Raw genomic sequence first — 19,843 nt, 5'->3', positions numbered from 1 at the left:
ATTGGTTTAAATATACAGGGGACTTTATTGCTTATACAAGTGAAGATGGGCATCAGTTAAGTTTTGATCCAGCGACTCAAATGATATCATCATGGACTCAGTTTCTCTAAGGTTTCCACTCTGCACTTCACAGTGTTCCTATCACTCTCAGGCTCCATATGCAGCCCTCCCCACCACTGCTATCCTCACAGACCCAAGATCTCTCCATGTGATGGAGAAAAGCAACCCTACAGATGTAGACCTCACATCACGGAGCCACAATATCCAGCAGAAAAGCATCTCTTCTTGGGAATCCATTCACTCTCTCATTAGCCTTACCAGGTCACGTGCCCATCTCCAAGCCAATCACGAAATGGGCTATGCTGAGTGGCTTAGGCCAATCACAGGGCACCTCTGTAATGAGTCCATTCCAAGTCTACCAATGAGAAAGCAGGTGGTAGGAATGATGCTGGAGAGGCACCACCAGTTGATTGCTACCCTTTGCCCTTCATTAACTCGAATTCTTAATGACATTGACACCTGCAGGCAGACTGTGGAAAAAGGCGTTTATTGGTGCGGTGGTCTCAACACTCCCCATGAATTGGAACACACGGCCCCCAGGGCCCCCCACCCCCTCCCTGGTATCCCTCCCCCGTCCCACCCCATCCCCTGGACCCTGGGAATGGAAGACAATGTGGGATGGGGCCCATGCCCCCGTCTGAGGTACAGTCACTGCGCCTTGCCCTCTCCTCTTCTCCACCAGACTCTGGGGTGGTGTGGTTTGGGGTGGGGGTTTATAGAGAGGGTCTCCTGGGAGTCGGAATTGGTGACATGGCATCTTTGTCTGGGCTCAGGGTGTCTGTGTGATACCTCTCTGTCCCCCACTTTGTGTGGTGTGGTGTATCAGGGTGGAGTATTCCTGCAATCAGAGCTGAGGCTGCAGCCTCTCAGCGTCCCTTCCTGACAACAGATGCCTACCCAGGGGGAAATACAGCTAGTCACCAGCTACAGGACAGCTGCAGCCAGGGGGCTATTGCTGGTCACAGTCGCTGGTGTGTGTGTGTGTGTGTGTGTGTGTGTGGTGTGTCTGAGTGTGTGAGGGCGGTCAGGTAGCCTTTGGGAGGTACAGTTGGTGGAGAGGCCAGGAAGTGATAGACCAGCAAGCCTACACCTGTGGGCCAGCTGCAAAGGCCCCAAGGGCAGCTGGCTGGTGCCACAGGTGGGGAAATCAAGGCCAAGGGGAGTGGTGGCGGGGGTAGGGCAAAGCACTGAGACAGACAAGTGACTCCTGCCACCAGTCTGACAGTTGGATGGAAGCACCGATTGGCCCAGGAGGGGGCCAGAAAATCCAAGGTAGGGAGGGACAGGAAAAGTGGGAAGGTCTCAGGCCACTGAGCCAGCGATGGGGCCTCTGGCTACAGGAAGCTGGTGGTTGACGGCAGGGAAGCCCAGAGCCCAGATGGAGGTCCCCCACTTACTCACAAAGGCTGAATGACAGCTTGACAGGTGAGTGTGACACCCCTCTCCACTCCCAACCTGCCAGGAGTTGCCCTTTCGACAGGGGGAGGGGTCAGTGTGCGTGCATATATTGGGGAAGCAGGGAGCCTGGTAAGCCTCTCTTCACAGCTTCCACTGCAGAGCCTCATACCTACCTCCAGTCAGAGGTGAGAGGCAGTAGGGTTGGGGACAGTGGACATGGGGGTTTCGGGGCGGGGAGGACGGCTGAGTCCCCTCCTCCAGCCCACCCACCCACACACACAGAGACACAGACACCTACACACGCATGCAGGCTCACACTCACACACCCACACCCACACGAGCCAGTTGACAGCCTGAGCTAAGAGAGAGGGGTATGGGGTGGCGGGAGTGGGTCACAATCGGAAACGTGAACGGGTAGCGAGAATGGCTGTAGAAAGATGCATAATTTTGCGTTATCCCTCACAGTGATGGGTTCTCTAAAGATCTTTCTTCCTCTGCCTCCTCCTCTTTCTCCTCTTCTCTTCTTCCTTGGTGGCCGAGAGCTCTTCTGCCCCCACGAGACCCACGGCTCTTGCTCCCCCTTTTCTCTCACTCTTGGCCTGAGGCCCCCTGCAGGGGGAGGCGAGCTCCACTGGGTTGCGCCTACATTCTCCACCACAGCCAGCCCAGGGCGGAGAGGAGGGCCAGGGGCCCTGGGGGCCTCGGGGCTGAGTTCTCCAGGGATCCTGGGCCTGGGGGAAGAGAAGGGGTCATGAAGGGAGGGCTGAGAGTGGGGGACCCCATGTGTGTCCCTCCAGAAGCCCTGTCTCTTCTGAGCTCACCTCTTTAGGGACCTTTCTGGATCTCTCATTGGGTGTGCCTGCTTGCCTGCTTTTCTGACTCTGTTTTTTTGTGTTTTTTTTTTGAGACGGAGTCTCGCTGTCACCCAGGCGCAATCTCGGCTCACCGTAACCTCTGCCTCCCCCCAGGTTCAAGCAATCCTCTTGCCTCAGCATCCTGACCTGAATAGCTAGGACTACAGGTGCCCATCACTACGCCTGGCTAATTTTTGTATTATTATTTTTCTTTTTTTTTTTAGTAGAGACATGGTTTCACCACGTTGGCCAGGCTGGTCTCGAATTCCTGACTTCAGGTGATCCGCCCGCCTCAGCCTCCCAAAGTGCTGGGATTTACAGGCGTGAGCCACCGCGCCCGGCCTCCAAAATTATTTTTTGTTTGTATGTGTTTGCTTGTTTATCTACATGTCCACTTGTTTATTGCTTTTCTACTCCTACCAGACTATAAGCTCTGGGAATCCCCAAACCTTGTTTCTTTTGTGCACAGCTATGTCCCCCACGCCCAACCCTTAGCTGGCGCTCAATGAATATTGATTGCATGAATCGGTTTCTTGCATTGCTTTTCAGTCTTGGCGTCCGTCTCCGAAGTTCAGGGCCAGCCTGAGGGGCGGTCCCGGCATCTCCACCTCCCTAGCCCCGCCCCTGCCCCGCCCACGTGCCCCGCCCCTCCCCGCCCAGCCCGAAGACGCACGCAGGAGCCGCATGGAGGCGCTGGACGCTCCCAGCCGGTTGGCGGCGCGACACGTGTAGTTGCCGTAATGCCGGGCGCTCACGTTGGCAAAGAGAAGCATCGAGCGGGTGCGCTCCGTCTGCACCTTCAGGCCCTCCGCCGTGCCGCTGCTCAGCCTGCCAGGGATCTGGGTAAGGGGCCGGGTCGCAGCGCCCAGCCAGGCCCGCCCGCCGACTCTCAGGCGCCTCCGTTCCCCGGAGACCCAGCATTCTGCCCCCTACCCCACTGACCCATCGCCTGGGGTTCTAGCACCTCATGGACCCCGGGTCACTCCCACCGCCGCCCTTCTCCAGCCACCCTGACCTCTCAGGGACCCTGGACTCCCCCGTGGTGCACCCCTAGTCGTTAGGGACTCCCTCTGCTGGTCCCCTAAACCTTGCCCGAGAGATCCTCAGCATTGACCCCCGACCCCTGGCCAGCTCCCTGAAAAGTCCAGGGAGACGGGGCTCCAGCGTTCATCATCCTGGAGCCCAAGCTTGTTTCCGGAGGCTGGACAGATCCCATCACCCAGAAGCTGGACGCCCCAGTTCCGGGACCCAGAGCTCTGCTGCCTTCCCCCGCCCGGCTCCGTCCCCCTGCCTCACAATCCAAGGGACCAAGGACCTCCCCGTCCCGCTCCCACGGCCCCCCTCAGTGCTGTCCTCACAGTCTGTCATCCTTGTACCACTGGAAATCCGCGGGGGGCACCGCCATGGCTTCGCAGCGCAGCAGGGCGGCTCGGCCCAGAGCCGTGCGGGCGCTGGTCACGTCCGTGATGGTCGGAGGATCTGGCGAGGGGCGAGGGTCAGCGAATTCTCCAAGCTGCGTGGGGACGAAGGGGTCCCTCCCCCAGCCCCCGCCTCCCTTAGGCCCGGAAGTCTCGCCCCCGCTTCCTCCTCCCGCAGACCCTTCCTCCCCAGGGACTCGGGGTCCGCCACCCTTTCGTGCCCAGTGCCAGGGGGGCTCACAGTTGACTGTGACCAGCACGCGGCGGCTGTCGGGCGCCGAGTTAACCCCGTTGTGAGTCACGCACTCATACTCCCCGGCCTGGCCCCGCTGGATGTCAGAGATCTCCAGGATCTCTCCCTCCGAGGTGAAGCCATCTGTGGGGGGAAGGAGGAGGAGGGGGCGGGGCCGGACACAAACACTTAACACGGGACAACACGGGCACAACACGGACACACATCAGCGGGGCGGGCACGGCAAGGCCTGGAGTGCCCGGGTCAATGGGGGTGGGGTGGGGAGGGGCTGCGGGGCCGGGGGTGCCTGGGATCTCTCCAGTTCAGGGTTGGGGAAGGAGTGAGGGTCTAGGACTCAGTTCCTGGAACCCAATGGGGTGGGTTAGAGAATCTAAGGGTTTGGGAGATCCCTCTAGGAATCTGACTCAGATCGTGGGGCTCCGTGCGGAGGACCCCAATGGGGAGGGGGATCCCAGGATGTTAGGTCTCAGAAGGACCTCGCAAATTCAGAGCCAGTGGGGCAGGGTCCCTCGTTCTGGGATCTGGTTCATGGGGTCTGGGGAATCAGGATCTGGTGATTGGGATCAGCAATCCAAGTATATGGGGGTCTCATAACACAGCAGCAGTCTCAGAAGACCCTTTGGGACTTAGGACACCCGGAGATCCCAGATCTCAAGACCAGGATCATGGGGCTCAGATGACCCAGTCGGGTAAGATCCAGGGATTCAGAATGGTCATGGGATCTAGTGATTGGCACCATGGGTCTTCAAAGACCCTGAGAATGAGGATCCAGGGATCTGGGATCTGGTGGTAGAGATCCACATAAAAGGGCTGGTGGGTGATGTCTAGGACCTGGACTGTCATATACGGGCACCCTGCGCTGTTTGTGGGTAGCCTTGAGCACTGGTTCTTGGGGCTTGTGGAGGGGGGAGGGAGTTTTGGATTCAGCAGGTCTTGGATGGAGCCTGGGAAAGTTCATTCCTGGCAAGTTCCCAAGGGATGCTGATGCTTCGTGTCTGGGGTCCACACCATGAGGCCCGCTGGGCTAGAGTGTCCAGCAGAAGAAAGGCAGAGATGTACACAGGACTGCTGGTGCAGCCTGGCTTAGGGCATCTAGCAGCAGGGGATCTTAGCCCAGGAGAATGCTGTGAACGCGTGGGGAGACGTCTGGGACACTGGGGTTGGGGAAGTGGAGCAGGCTGGGGTTTGGCAAGTGACGCAGAAGCAGTGACCCAGGCCTAGGATGGCAGGTGGAAAGCCAGTGGTGAAGCTCTTCGGTCTAGGGTCTGCGGATGAAATAACTGGAAGCAGGGTGGGAGGGGAAGCCAAGGGGCCAGAGAGAAGGGGGCTTGGGAAACTAGCTAGGGATATGGGGAAAGGAGGGGCCCAGACTGCACAGTGGGGGATGGGGCTTTTGACCTGGGATGGGATCCTCACCTCGGAGCTGTCTCCAGGTGACCGTGGGCTCTGGCCGCCCGACGGCCAGGCAAAGCAGGTTCACACTGCCCCCCTCATTCACCGTCACAGGCGACGAGATGTTCACAATGCGGGCAGGGACTGTGGGCAGGGGGAGAGGCTGAATATGGATGCCCAGGAATCCAGGCCCCCAGGCCCTCCTCCCTCAGACCCAAGAGTCCAGACCCCCAGCTCTTTCCCACTCAGACCCAGGAGTCCAAGACCCCAGCCCCTCCTCCCTCAGGCCCAGGAGTCCAGACCCGGAGCTCCTCCTCCCTCAGGCCCAGGAGTCCAGACCCGGAGCTCCTCCTCCCTCAGGCCCAGGAGTTCAGACCCCCAGTTCCTCTTCCCTCAGACCCAAGAGTCCAGTCCCCCAGCCCCTCCTCCCTCAGACCCAGGAGTCTCTGCCCCTTTCTCTGGACCCTCTGTCTGGGCCTGGCATCATCTTGTCTAATTGCTGGTCTTGTCTCTATTCTCTCTCCACCTTCATCCTAACTTGGTTTCTCCATCTTGGGGTCTGAATTCCTCTCCCTTTCTCTATTTGTATTTATTATTATTTTAAATTAATTTATTTAACAAATACCCACATGGGACTTTCTGTGTAACAGATTCTATTCTAAGTGCTTTACCAAAATCCACTGATCAGATGCTCACTACCAGCCTCTGGGGTGGATGTTACTGTATTTCATCAATTCTAAGACATATCTGTGCTTTCTGCCCCCCTCTCCCATTTGAACATTTCTCCAAGCACGATGGCCCTCGAGATAGGATGCCAGGGTATCACTGGCAGTGTTTTTTTTTTTTTTCTTTTCTAGCAGGGCATAAAATAAAAGTAGCTCTTCCGATTGACGACGTCTGGGATTTATGACAGCACCATCCCCATTTTGCAAAGGAGGAGTCCCAGGCCTCTCCTCCTGCTCAGGGTCCCTGGGCTGGTGGACGGTGGCACTAAGGTTGGAACCCAGGCAGTCTGGCTCCAGAATTGGAGCTTGACAGGATCCACCTGGGTTCTCTCTGTCTCCAGTTCCCGTCTCTGCAGGTGTTCCCTGCCCTCCACCATTTCGGATGGCTCAGGAGGCAGGCTCCTGACTGCTCTCCGCGTCTCTCCCTCTGCCTCCTGCCTTGCTGTGGAGCTCTCTCCAGCCCCATCTTTCCTGCTCTGGATCTGGCACTTCCAGCCTCTTGGGACTTCCCTCTGCACACTTGGTTCATTTTCTCGCCTGGCCCTGAACACACTGTTTCTTTTCCGGTCTTAGCCCTGTGCCCAGCCAAAGGCGTCCGCTCAGACGTCATGTCTGGGAAGTCCTCTCTGAGCCTCTCCTTAGAAAATCAGCTCCCAAGGTGTGGGGACAGCCTGCCTTATTCTGTAGCCCCAGTGCCTAGATCAATGCTTGCAGAGTAGGCACTCCAGGAATGGGGCTGAGCAAATGAACATGGTCTTCCCCTAAGCACCCCCTCATCCCTGTAGCTCTCCTGCCCTAGAAGCGATCCTGCTGATGTGTTACTCTCTGTGTGAATGGCCCCCTTCTGCTGGGCTGAAATCCCCAAGGACAAGGCTGTGTCCGTCGTTCTCGCTATGTATCCCTGGGGTTGGGGAACATGTGGTATCTGTCATCATGCCTCGTCTCCCCCACGCTTTCTACCCGTCCACCCAGCCAGGCCCCGGCTGAGGGCTCACCGTGGACAATGAGGTAGACCTGAGTGGTGTACGGCTGGTGGCGGGTCTGGAAGGAGCAGGTGTAGAGGCCCTCGTCGCCGAGCCCCACTTCGGTGATGAGGATAGAGAACTCCTCGGGGGTGTTTATGAGCAGCCGCACCCGCGGGTCGCTGGTCCAGCGGTCGTTGCCGGCATACAGGATGTTGGAGCGGTTCAGCCAGGCCACGCGGGTCACATGCTCATCGATGAAGCAGCTGCAGGGAGCAAGAGAGTGGGAAGGTTTTTCTCCACCCACCCAGCCTGAGCCTTCCCCCACCGAGGGGGTGGGTGGGAGAGGGAGGCCACCGCATCTCCAGGTCCCACCACAGCCCTGTGAGGTGGATGCTGCTGTGCCCACCATACAGCTGGGATAAGCTGAGCCTCAGGGGGGGAAAGCTGTGAGCCCAATCGCAGAACGGAACAATAGCTCATGGTCATTGAATGCTCGTGTGTGTCAGAGACACAAAAAGGGGAGAACAGAGAATCTGGGAGAGAGGAATAGAGATGCAGAAGGAAGAACAAAGAGACCCAGAGAGAGGGACAGAGACCCAGAGAGGGGGACAGAGATCCAGCAAGAGGGACAGAGACCCAGAGAGAGAAGGACAGAGACACACACACACAGAGAGGGACAGAGACCCAGAGAGAGAAGGACAGAGACACACACACACACAGAGGGACAGAGACCCAGAGAGAGACAGCCCCAGAGACAGAGGGAGACAGAGACCCAGAGAGAAAGAAAGACAGAGAGACAGAGAACCCCAGAGAGAGACCTACAGAGACCCAGAGAGAGAGAGAGCTACAGAGACCCAGAGAGAGGGGGACAGAGACCCAGAGAGAGACAGAGAGAGAGAGAGCTACAGAGACCCAGAGAGAGAGAGAGCTACAGAGACCCAGAGAGAGAGAGAGCTACAGAGACCCAGAGAGAGAGAGAGCTACAGAGACCCAGAGAGAGGGGGACAGAGACCCAGAGAGAGACAGAGAGAGAGAGAGCTACAGAGACCCAGAGAGAGAGAGAGCTACAGAGACCCAGAGAGAGGGGGACAGAGACCCAGAGAGAGACAGAGAGAGAGAGAGCTACAGAGACCCAGAGAGAGAGAGAGCTACAGAGACCCAGAGAGAGGGGGACAGAGACCCAGAGAGAGGGGACAGAGACACACACACAGAGAGAGAGGCAGAGACCCAGAGAGAAAGAGACAGAGACCCAGAGAGAGGGGGACAGAGACCCAGAGACAGAGGGGGATAGAAACCCAGAGACAGAGAGGGACAGAGACCCAGAAAGAGAGGGGGACAGAGACCCAGAGAGAGAGGGGGACAGAGACCCAGAGACAGAGGGGGACAGAGACCCAGAGACAGAGGGGGACAGAGACCCAGAGAGAGAGAGAGATAAAGAGACATGGAGAGAGGGGGAAGAGAGACCAGAGGAGAGGTGAGGAGAGGTGACGACCTGGGGAAACAGCAACCCTGGCTGTCGTGTTTTAAGCAGTCGTAGTATGTCACGCTCTCTAAGCATGGTGTGTGCATCCTGAATCCTCACAATAACCCAGCGGTAGTTCACCGTCTCCCCGCCCCGTTGACAGATGGGGACACCGAAGCCAAGCGGGAGCCAGCTCATAGTTGTGTCGCTCCTGAGGGGGAACGTGGGGCCCAAGTCTTCCCATCCCAGGCTGTTCCTGTAACCAGGATCCCCACCCAGGAAGGTGAAGCTCCGAAGGTGAACGGGCAGGACTGCATGGCTCCATGAGATCTGAGTCCCCACCCACCGAGGGAGGTACCTGAGGGTGGCGTTGTCACCTTCACACACCGTGTAGTTGTCGGCAGGAGAGTTGAACTCCAGGCTCTGGGAGAGCAGCCCTGTGGAAGGTGGGGGTGGCTCAGCCTTGGCAGCTCAGGCAGGGCCCGGGCATGGTAGCACCTGCACACATGTGCACACGCACGTCCTTGCGGACAAAGACATCTCCTGCACGCGCTGCCACACCCATGCACTGATGTTTTCAGAGATACACACACGGCGGACACAATCAGAGCAGACACATGCAACATGTATCTTCCCATGAGGCCACACGGACTCACAGACTCAGATGGGTAGGCGCCCATGGACACAGAAACCTACACACCTCCAGAGATTCAGAGACAATCGCAGCGCACACACACACACACACAGATACACACAGATGCATGTGTACACACACACATATATATATACAGAAACACGTGTGCAAACACATGCAGACACTTGTACACATAAGACATACACACAGACACATATACACAGACACAAGATACCTGTGTACACAGAACACATACATTCACAGATACAGAGTACAGTGACACACGTACCAATATGAGCAGATTAACAATTACATAGATACGGCTGGGCAAGGTGGCTCACACCTGTAATCTAAGCATTTTGGGAGGCTGAGGTGGGAGGATCACCTGAGACCAGGAGTTCGAGACCAGCCTGGCCAACATGGTGAAGCCCCATCTCTACTAAAAATACAAAAAATTAGCCAGGCGTGGTGGCAGGCGCCTGTAATCCCAGCTACTTGGGAGGCTGAGGCAGGAGAATCACTTGAACCTAGGAGGCAGAGGTTGCAGTGAGCCAACATCACGCCACTGCACTCCAGCCTCAGCAACAAGAATGAAACTCGGTCTCAAAAAAAAAAAACCCAACAATTACGTAGATGCATATACATATGCAGAGATGTGTACACACATCCACACACGGTCTATACCCACAGACATATGTACACAGGCACATTGACACACAGATACTTGAGTACACAGAATACATATGCACAGATACATGTATACACACATACATACACACAAATACACATGTACAGGGGCACACAAACATTCACAGGTACAGCGTACAGACACACATGTACCTATGCACAGATGAGTGTATAATATATATGCATACACCCAGAAACACACATATATACATTAATACACACAAATATCTACACACAGGCCCACAAGCACACAGATGCACACATACATTAACTCAGAAACGCACCGAAGACATACGCATAAAACCACATGCACGTAGATAACTCAACACATATGCGTACACAGACATGCAGACACACAAATATGAACACGTACAGAGATCCACATGTGTACATGCTCAGACACACATCCGTCACAGATGCACAAATACACCCTCACGCACACGAACCTTCGCAGACACACACATGTACACAGGCACACTGTGTGCCCAAGCTCGTCAGGGCATGCTTGCAGGTGTGAGCCCATGCCCGCTTGCACACTTCAGCACAGCAGGCAGGCCCCATCACCCCCACGCAGTCATCTCTCTGTAGACCGTGGCCTGTGGGCTGGACCAGGCCCAGGGAGTGGGGGCTGGGCATGCGGAGGCGGTGGAGCTGGCACCAGGCAGAGAGGGAGGAAGGCCGGCTGGATGACCTTGGACTCCTGGAGCGGGAGGGGCCTGCGCGGGGCTGCCCTGCCCCCAGCCCAGGCGAAGAGCTAATTAATCTAATGAATTAATGGCCCGTGCTGCCCCAAGGACTCCCGGGGGCCCTCTCCATCAGCAGCCCCACAGGATGGGGCCAGGACGGAGCCAGGTGCAGTGGGTTGGCCAGGCTCTGGGGCTTGGGGCTGGGCCCTGCAGCCGGTCACCCTGGGCTCCCTCATGCCAGAGTTACTGATGGGATTTGAAGAGAATGGTGAGGGGGGCTCACCCTCCCTGGGCTAAACACAGTGAACACTGCTACATACAGCCCTGGGAACAACAGGAGACAGCTCGGGGATGGATGATGGACGCACGCGCGCATGCACACACACACACACACACGTACACACAGAGGCTTGGACAAGGCACAGAGACCTCTCCAGGCCTAGAAAGAGTCCCCACACTTGCTATGTCCTTACCCAGACAGGTACACACACAGTCACACAGACACAAAACAGCTTCAGCTACACCCATACACACACATACACAAACACATACAGTCACACGCATACAAACACAGGAGACAGTCCCACTCTCTCAGTCACATGCATGGCTGTGGACCCACTCAGAGGGACAGGTGCATATATACAGTGACGCTGACATGCCCAGCTCTGCACAGGCACCCAGCAACAGGTCAGCTGGAAAGGAGGATCTGTCCCAGGAGCGCTCATATTGTCACATTCAGTCAAAAGGGTCGGTCCCAGGCCAAGCAACTGCTGCACCCTGAGTCACCCCATCATATACAATAGTTCCCACATGGTTCTATCGACATCAACAGCCCCACGCATGGCTGCAAAGTCCACACACAATTCCATCCCTACATACCACACACACACACACACACACACACACACACATGCCTGCTAACCTAACTGGGTACACAGACACCACCGGCGCAAACACCACGATTCCCCTCCCACTTTGCACTTTGGAAGGCCCTGAGTCAGACGCACACAAAGCTACAACCCGTGTAACAAGACGGCGACACTGTCACATCCCCTCAAGCACAAAGGGGCCACACTGGGCCAAGAATCAGGTCATGTTGTCACCTGTGATCAGATCACACACGGCTGGACGCACACACACACACATGCACACGCAGGGAAAATTGCAAAGTCACCAACAAAAACCTGGACCGAACAATGGGTAGTGCCACATTCAGTGTGGCCAAAGACTCACATGTACGCACCAAGATCCCTTCCCAGGCTGGTGGAGACAGACAGGCCCGTACCCTGCCCTATCCCCCAGACACAAACAGGATTTGCCATGCTGCTGCTGACCCACCTTCTGGGCCAGGGTTCCTAAGCCTCAGCACGGCTAACATTTGGGGCCAGACTGTCCTGTGCAACATAGGAGGTCGGCAGCGTCTCGCTTCTGATCTGGATCCACTTGATGCCAATAGCTCCCCCTACCCCACCAAAAAATGCCTCCAGACATTGCCAGATGCCCCATAAGAGACAAAATCACACCCCAACTTCCCCGTTGAGAGCCCCTTGTCCTACAGGAACCAAGAAGGGGGAAGAGGGAGCTGTCCAAGGTGCCTACCCTAAGGTTCAGGGGCTCCAGGGCTCCTGAACTCAGCCGCTGATTGAAGCAGGTGCTGCCCCCATGAGTTGAGCCCACATACCAGTCCAGGCTTCTTGGGGCTTTATTTTTTATTTCTATTTTTATTTTGAGACAGAGTCTCGCTCTGTTGCCCAGACTGGAGTGCAGTGCTATGATCATGGCTCACCGCAGCCTCAACCTCCCCAGCACAAGCAATCCTCCCACCTCAGCTTCCCGAGCAGCTGGGACTATAGGCGTGCACCACCACACCTGGCTACTTTTTTTTTTTTTTTTTTTTTTTTTTAAGAGATAAGGTCGGCCGGGCGCGGTGGCTCAAGCCTGTAATCCCAGCACTTTGGGAGGCCGAGACGGGTGGATCACAAGGTCAGGAGATGGACACCATCCTGGCTAACACGGTGAAACCCCGTCTCTACTAAAAAATACAAAAAACTAGCCGGGCGAGGTGGCGGACGCCTGTAGTCCCAGCTACTCGGGAGGCTGAGGCAGGAAAATGGCGTGAACCCGGGAGGCAGAGCTTGCAGTGAGCTGAGATCCGGCCACTGCACTCCAGCCTGGGCGACAGAGTGAGACTCCGTCTCAAAAAAAAAAAAAAAAAAGAGATAAGGTCTTGCCATGTTGCCCAGGCTGGTTTTGAACTCCTGGGCTCAAGCCATCCTCCCACCTCAGCCTCTCAAAATGTTGGTATTACAGGTATGAGCCAGAGTGCCTGGCCAGGGCTTTACTATCTGGTCACTGGGGTGGTAAGTGGACCCTGCAGGGAAGGCAGGACTCCGGGTGCCTCAGAACTTTACTATTTGGTCTCTGGGAATTGTCCATTGCACTCTGATGATCATCTGTGTCTGGCCTCCCTATCAGACTAGAAGTTTCTTGGGGGTAAAACTTGGTTCTGACTCAAGTCTGTGTCCCCAGCATCTCCCAGCACTGGGCCTGGACCACCAGAGGCCTTGGGAAACATTTGCTGAATGGATGAATATAAATGGATGCCTGCAACACTCTTCAACTCTTGAACTCCTACTCATTCTTCAGGACCCCAGTGCAAATGTCTCTTGCCCCAGGAGGACCTTTCTGACTGTTCAAGGCAGAGCCCCCACACCTTTTTCTGGGCACTGTTTGACTTAGCTGAGACAGAGATGAGGAGCTTTGTGAGGGGCTTGAATCTTAGCTGTGTTCCCCCAGGGTCGGGTCAACCTCAGAACTGAGAAGTGTTTGTGGAAAGGGCATGGATGGTCCTCAAGAGACCAGATAATAAATCCCTGAGGAGCTTGAGTTGGAAGGTCAAATGTCTATCCCACCACTTCCTAGCTGGATGATCCAAACTCCTGGCCAGTGTGAGTTTCAGTTTCTCCAACCGTACAAGGTGAAAAATAGTAGTTCTTCCTGCGAGAGTTTCTGTGAGGGATTCCGTGAGAATATGCAAGCAGAAGTGTTTAGCTCAGCTGTTGGCATTCGGAAAGAACCCAATACATGCTAGCGGTTCCTAACAGCACCTTCTTTTTTAGGAATCATCTATTGCTATCCCTGGCTTGGCAAAGGTCTCCCTAGATGCTCCGCTCAGGGGATCCTGGAAGGCAGGGCTGTATCTGGGCTGTCAATTGCTCTGAGTCATTGACTCCCAGGCAGACACCCTGGTAAGCATCTACTGATAAAACCAACCCTGCATAACCAGGGGGCCCAGGGAATGCAATGTGGCTGCCAGGCAGCTGGGTTCAAGTCCCAGCTCTGTCACTGAGCCACACAAGTTACTTCACCTCTCTGGGACTCAGTTTCCCCATCTGAAATGGAAATGATAATCATGCCTTCCTCATTGGGTTGTGGGGAGGATTACAAGAGGTAATCCAAGTAAAGGTTCCAGTACAGTGCCTGCCAGTTAAGTGCTTGCAAACAGCCGCCTGTGAGCTGGCTGTTAGGGTGATTATGTGGCAGGCACCGGCCTGTGGCAAGGGAAGTGTCTGGTGGTGATCAGAGGGCTCACTTGGTCCCTGCCCTCGTAAGATTTACAGTCCAGACTCACAGGCCTCATACGTGTTTGATAAACCTTGGAATGAAGGTGGTAGGCAGGTGGCTTTTCTTAAGAGAGAAAGAGATCCCTAACAAGCTGAGTGACTTGGGTTGAGGGTGAGAACCTTCTGCCACCCTGCCAAGGAACTTAGGCAAAGCTAAGACCCTGCAATGGTTGGCAGGGGTCGGGAGGGTGACACACTGATTCCACAGTCTCAGAAGACACAGGTGGGAAACCTGGGACGTAAGGAGTGGCGGGGGGAGGGCATGAGACTGGAGCAGGGAGGAGGGGGTGCGGCTCTGGCTGGGAAAGGCTGTGAGAGGGGGCTGGGCCTGGTATGTCTGGCACCCAGGAGCCCCCAGGAGACTCCTCCTCCCTTTGCTGACCTCAGTGGCTGGGCATGGTGGCTCACGCCTGTAATGCAAGCACTTTGGGAGGCCAAGGAGGATGGATTGCCTGAAGTCAGGAGTTTGAGACTAGCCTGACCAATATGGTGAAAATAAAAATACTAAAAATACAAAAATTAGCCGGGCATGGTGGCGGGCGCCTGTAGTTCCAGCTACTCGGGAGGCTGAGGCAGGAGAATTGCTTGAACCCAGGATGCAGAGGTTGCAGTGAGCCGAGATCATGCCACTGCACTCCAGACTGGGTGACACAGCGAGACTCCGTCTCCAAAAAACAAAAAACAAAAAACAAATAAACAAGAAGAAATCTGAAGGCATTAGCGTCACTGATGCCAGGAGAGTCCAGGAGTCCAGACACTGTGCCAAGAATCCTGAAACCAGACGCACCTTTCCTTTCTCTTTTTTTTTTTTTTTTTTTTTATGAGACAGGGTACCGCTCTCTTACCCAGGCTGGAGTGCAGTGGCACCATCTCGGCTCACGGCAACCTCCACCTCCCAGCCTCAAGTGATTCTCCTGCCTCAGCCTCCTGAGTAGCTGGGACTACAGGCACGTGCCAACATGCCTGGCTTTTTTTTTTTTTTTTTTTTTTTTTTAGAGATGGGTTTTCCCCATGTTGCTCAGGCTAGTCTTGAACTCCGGAGCTCAGGTGATTCGCCCGCCTTGGCCTCCTGAAGTGCTGGGATTACAGCTGTGAGCCCCTGCGCCCAGCGTGGACCCTCCTTTCTGTTGTTCCCACCTCAAGGTCTTTGCCTCTGCTGTCAACTTTGAAAGGTTGACTTCCCCTCTTCCTTCAGGTCTTAACTCCACTCTCCCCTGCTCAGAGATGCTTTCCTCAACCCCCTGAGCTTCAAAGGCCAAGTCACTTTTATCTTCTTTACATGACTCATCACTCTCTGAAATTACCTTTTATCTGTTTGTTTTTAGGTTTTGGGTTTGGCCTTTGATCTCTCTCCATCCCACTGATCTCTCTCCATCCCACTGATCTCTCTCCATCCCACTGATCTCTCTCCATCCCACTACGATCTAAGCTCCGTGAGGCCAGTGACTGCCTGGTTCACTCACCGCCATATGTATATATCCAGTGTCTAGAATAGCGGCTCTGCTATATAAACCAACCAAGCACAGCCCGTAAGATGAACCCGGAGCTCGGAGGTCCTGGGGAGAGCTAGCTAGCTGGTCAGGGGCAGGGCTGGGACTCACATCTGGGGCTCCTGCCCCCTCCTGGCCATCATCACTCTGCCAGCTGCCCCAGAAGCAAAGCAATCACCCACCTCATTTGCTGCTGCAGAAGCTGCCATTTGATTTTGTTGAACTGTTTTAAAATACCACAATGTAGCTGCTTTTGTAAATAACTTGTGTATATGTAAGGGGATGTGTGTGTGTTGGCATAAAAGAGTTAGAAAAAAATTGAAGATAGATGAATATTTATGGATGCAAGGGAGGTATGGTTAAGTGGGAGAAGGCCGATTGCAGAGAAATGGGCGTATTTTGCTTCTATTTTGGGGAAAAAAAATCAACAAATCAACCAATCCATCACTTACGTTGACCTCTGTGTGTCGGGTCTGAGTCTCAGAAGTGAGAGAAAGCTATGGAAGGAGGCGTTCCAGCCACACACCGGTTCTCTCAAGATAGAGGTTGTGAAAGTGGTGGCGGGGCAGGAGCACAGTGGGGTTTGCCCTTATCAGAGGTGGACTGTTTTGTAGTGCATTACTCTTGCAACTTGGACAAGATCATGAATAAAAGAAGAGAGAAGATGCTAGTTTGCATATCTTACCATGAGCTTTTTTCCCAGCAGCTCAAACTGTCCATGGGTGGGTGGGCGTGTCTTTCTGGCATCTCGTTCTGTCTCAACCCCACTCCATCCCCTCTCGTCCCCAGTTCTCAAATGGGGAACCTAAGACCAGAGGTGGGAAAAGACTTGACCAGGGTCACAGGCCACCTCCTGGCTCTGCCACAGCTTCCTGCCCCAGTCTAGCCCCATAACGATTTATGGGGACTTTAAGAATGAATGTAGGGGCCAGACAGTGGCTCATGCCTGTAATCCCAGCACTTTGGGAGGCAGAGGCAGGCGGATCACCTGAGGTCAGGAGTTTGAAACCAGCCTGGACAACATGGTGAAACCCTGTTATCTACTAAAAGTACAAAAATTAGCCCAGTGTGGTGGCACACACCTGTAGTCCCAGCTACTTGAGAGGCTGAGGCAGGAGAATCACTTGAACCCAGGAGGCAGAGGTTGCAGTGAGCTGAGATTATGCTGCTATACTCCAGCCTGGGCAACAGGAGCGAAACTCCATCTCAAAAAACAAAACAAAAAAAAATAGTGAATGTGAAAAGTGGGAAGTTAGAGCGAGAGAAGGGGAGGGAGAGAGAGAAGAAACAGGAAAGTAGGGGAAAGGTCACAAAGGATACAAGGAGCAGGGAAAGAAAAGGAGGAGGAAGAAGAAAAGACATAAGGACAAGGAGAGAAAGAAAGAAGAGGTGGCCGGTGCAGTGGCTCACACCTGTAATCCCAGCACTTTGAGAGGCCCAGGTGGGAGGATCACTTGAGGTCAGGAATTTGAGACTAGTCTGGGCAACATAGTGAGAACCCCATCTCTACAATAATAATACTAATAATAAATTAGCCAGGTGTGGTGGCATGCATCTGTGGTCCCAGCTACTCCAGAGGCTGAGGTAACAGGATCGCTTGAGGCTGGGAAATTGAGGCTGCAGTGAGCTGTGTATGCTTGCACCACTCCACTCCAGCCTAGGTGAGAAAGTGAGACTGTCTCAAAAAAAAAGAAAAAGAAAGAGAGAGAGAGGGAAGGAAGGAAGGAAAAGAGAAAGAAAGAAAGAAAGAAAGAAAGAAAGAAAGAAAGAAAGAAAGAAGAAAGAAAGAAAGAAAGAAAGAAAGAAAGAAAGAAAGAAAGAAAGAGGAAGGATGGATGAAGGAAAGGGAAAAGTCAGAACAGGAAGGAAATGAATGACAGAAGGAAATGAAAGAAGTGAATGAGGATTAAGGCACAAGTGAGGGAGCAGGCAAGAATTGAGAGACTGAATCACGCACCGGGCAACAGTCTGAAAAGCAGAGAGAGACAGATGTGGGTGGAACTGTGCTGTCAGCAGCAGGGATGGAGAGACAATGACCCAGAGACAGAGGCAGGCGGAAAGTCAGCAGCGGATAACAGAGATGGGAGCCTCCAGAAATGGCAGAGACAAAAAGACTTAAAGAGATGCATGACAGAGACAGAGACAGGCAGTCAGACAGTCAGAGGGCAATTCAGACTGGTCAGGTGGTGGGGGGAGGACCAGCAAGGGACTGAGGCTCTGGCCCACTGGGTCCCCGTGTCCTGCGTGGATGGGGCTGTGTGTGTGTGACTGGTGTCTGCAGGTGCTGCTTCGTGTGGGACGCTGTGACGGGGTTTCTGTGCCAGACTCGGTCTATGTGGGCGGCCTCCCTGAGACTCTTGGGGACTCTGTCAGGGCTCCTGGTTGTCCCTGGAACTCTGTTCAGGGGAGGGCCTGGGGGAATCCTCCAGAAGGTCTGAATTAACCCAGCTCCCTGCCCCACTGAGCGCCCACCCTCCAGCCTCCTGCCCCCTTGCGCTCTCCTCCCTTTTCTTAGGGGGGATCTAGGAATCTCCTTGACCACTCCCTGCCTGCCAGGCCCTACTGGGGAGACTCAAGGTCCAGGTACCTAACCTCAGTGCAGAAACCTGACCCAGGCCCTCTCCCCAACTGGGAGGGCCAGGGTTCGACTCTGCATTAACCCTTCCCTTCCCTCTGTCCTTCATCCGCCCATCGCTCTTCCACTGTTTAGCCCCAGGAACTAGACATTCATTCAATCAGAGCTTTGGAATCCAAGACCCCAGCCCAGCACCCCAACTTCCTGTATCTCCAGCTCCCTTCTCCCCCACAAAACTGCAACCCCTCAAGTACCAACACTCTCTCAACCTAGATGACCCTGCTGGGGGATTTCAGACCCTTCCCCTCTTTTCCTGACCCTGGGACGTAGGTCTCTGGACACCCTTGTCCCCTCCTCTTACTGACCCTGGGAAGACATCCATCCCCTGACCCCAGCCCCCGGCAAGGACCTCTTCAGGGACCCTCTCCACGTACAGATGGAGACCGCCGACAGGGCATTATCCCCTGCCCCCCACCCCAACTCAGTTCACAGATCCGCCCCGGGGACCCCGACTCCAGTGTCTGCCCCCTCCTCATCAGGAGCCGCAGACTCCAGCCCCCAGGCCGGGCTAGGTGTCTGCGACCCTCTTGCCTGCTGCGGGAAGCAGACCTCCGCCCCTAGGCCCGGCTCCGGCCCCGGGACGCCGACCCCTGCCCCGAGGCGCGGACCCCCACGTCCGAGGTCCCCCTGCCCAGCCAGGGGATGCAGACCCCGCCCCCGGGCCCAGAGCTCGGCGTCCCGGGGCCTTCCCCCGCCGGCCCAGGGATGCAGCCCTCGACCCCCACCCCTGATCCCCCGATAACCCACCCAAGACCCTGGCGTCCCGGCCGAGCCCCCCGCTCCCGGCGCTGCGGTACCTCGGCTGATGACGGCCAAGCCGGCCAGGGCGGCGGCGGCGAGAAGCCGGAGCCGGGCCCCGGGCGCAGGGGGGGGCATCGCGGCAGAGGCGGCGCGGAGGGGGAGGGGAAAGGGGGGGCCGGTCCGGGGCGCGCGAGGCCTGGGGGGAGAGGGGGGAGGGGGAGGGGGACCCCGCCTGCGGCTGCACCGGCCCGGGGGGCGGCGGGGGCGGGGGGAGGGGGCTGGGGGGGCGCGACGAGGCGGCCGGAGCTGCTGCAGACCCGGGGAGGGGGGCGGCGCTGACGGGCAGGGAGACCGGCCAATCAGGAGAGGCGGGGGGCCGGGGAGGCGGGGTCGAGGGGGGGCTGCTTGTTGGAGGGAGAGGCCTTTGTTACTGCGGCCCGGCCCCTACCCCCTCCCGCCCCAGGCGTCCCCACGTCTTTCCACCCCGTCCGCAGAACACGGAGTCTGGGATACTTCCTAAAATCCAGCTTCCTCCTCCTTCAGGTCCCAATCTCATCCTCCCTTAGACCTAGGCGACTAGCCCCAGCCCCTCCTCTCTCAGACCCAGGAGTCCAGGCCCCCAGCCCCGTCCTCCCTCAGACCCGGGAGTCCAGGACTCCAGCCCCCTCCTCCCTCAGACCCGGGAGTCCAGGCCCCCAGCCCCCTCCTCCCTCAGACCCGGGAGTCCAGGCCCCCAGCCCCCTCCTCCCTCAGACCCGGGAGTCCAGGCCCCCAGGCCCTCCTCCCTCAGACCCGGGAGTCCAGGCCCCCGAGCCCCTCT

At 55.9% G+C, this 19,843-nt stretch overlaps 1 protein-coding gene across 1 annotated transcript; it reads right to left on the bottom strand.

Moving 5' to 3' along the window:
- IGLON5 (IgLON family member 5) lies at positions 1-19,363 on the bottom strand. The gene is made up of 8 exons (XM_050771616.1): positions 19,080-19,363; positions 8,886-8,964; positions 7,096-7,328; positions 5,400-5,519; positions 3,972-4,106; positions 3,671-3,791; positions 2,986-3,140; positions 1-2,189 (listed from the first exon to the last, which is right to left on the bottom strand). The coding sequence occupies exons 1-8, from the start codon at positions 19,156-19,158 to the stop codon at positions 2,101-2,103; spliced, it is 1,011 nt and encodes a 336-aa protein (XP_050627573.1). The 5' UTR covers positions 19,159-19,363; the 3' UTR covers positions 1-2,100.
- Positions 19,364-19,843: the final 480 nt, after the last annotated feature.

This window comes from Macaca thibetana, chromosome 19 (genome assembly GCF_024542745.1).
Source record: "Macaca thibetana thibetana isolate TM-01 chromosome 19, ASM2454274v1, whole genome shotgun sequence".
NCBI classification, from domain to species: Eukaryota; Metazoa; Chordata; class Mammalia; order Primates; family Cercopithecidae; genus Macaca; species Macaca thibetana.
Note: the sequence above shows the minus strand (reverse complement) of the source record. Positions and strands in the feature narration are given on the sequence as shown.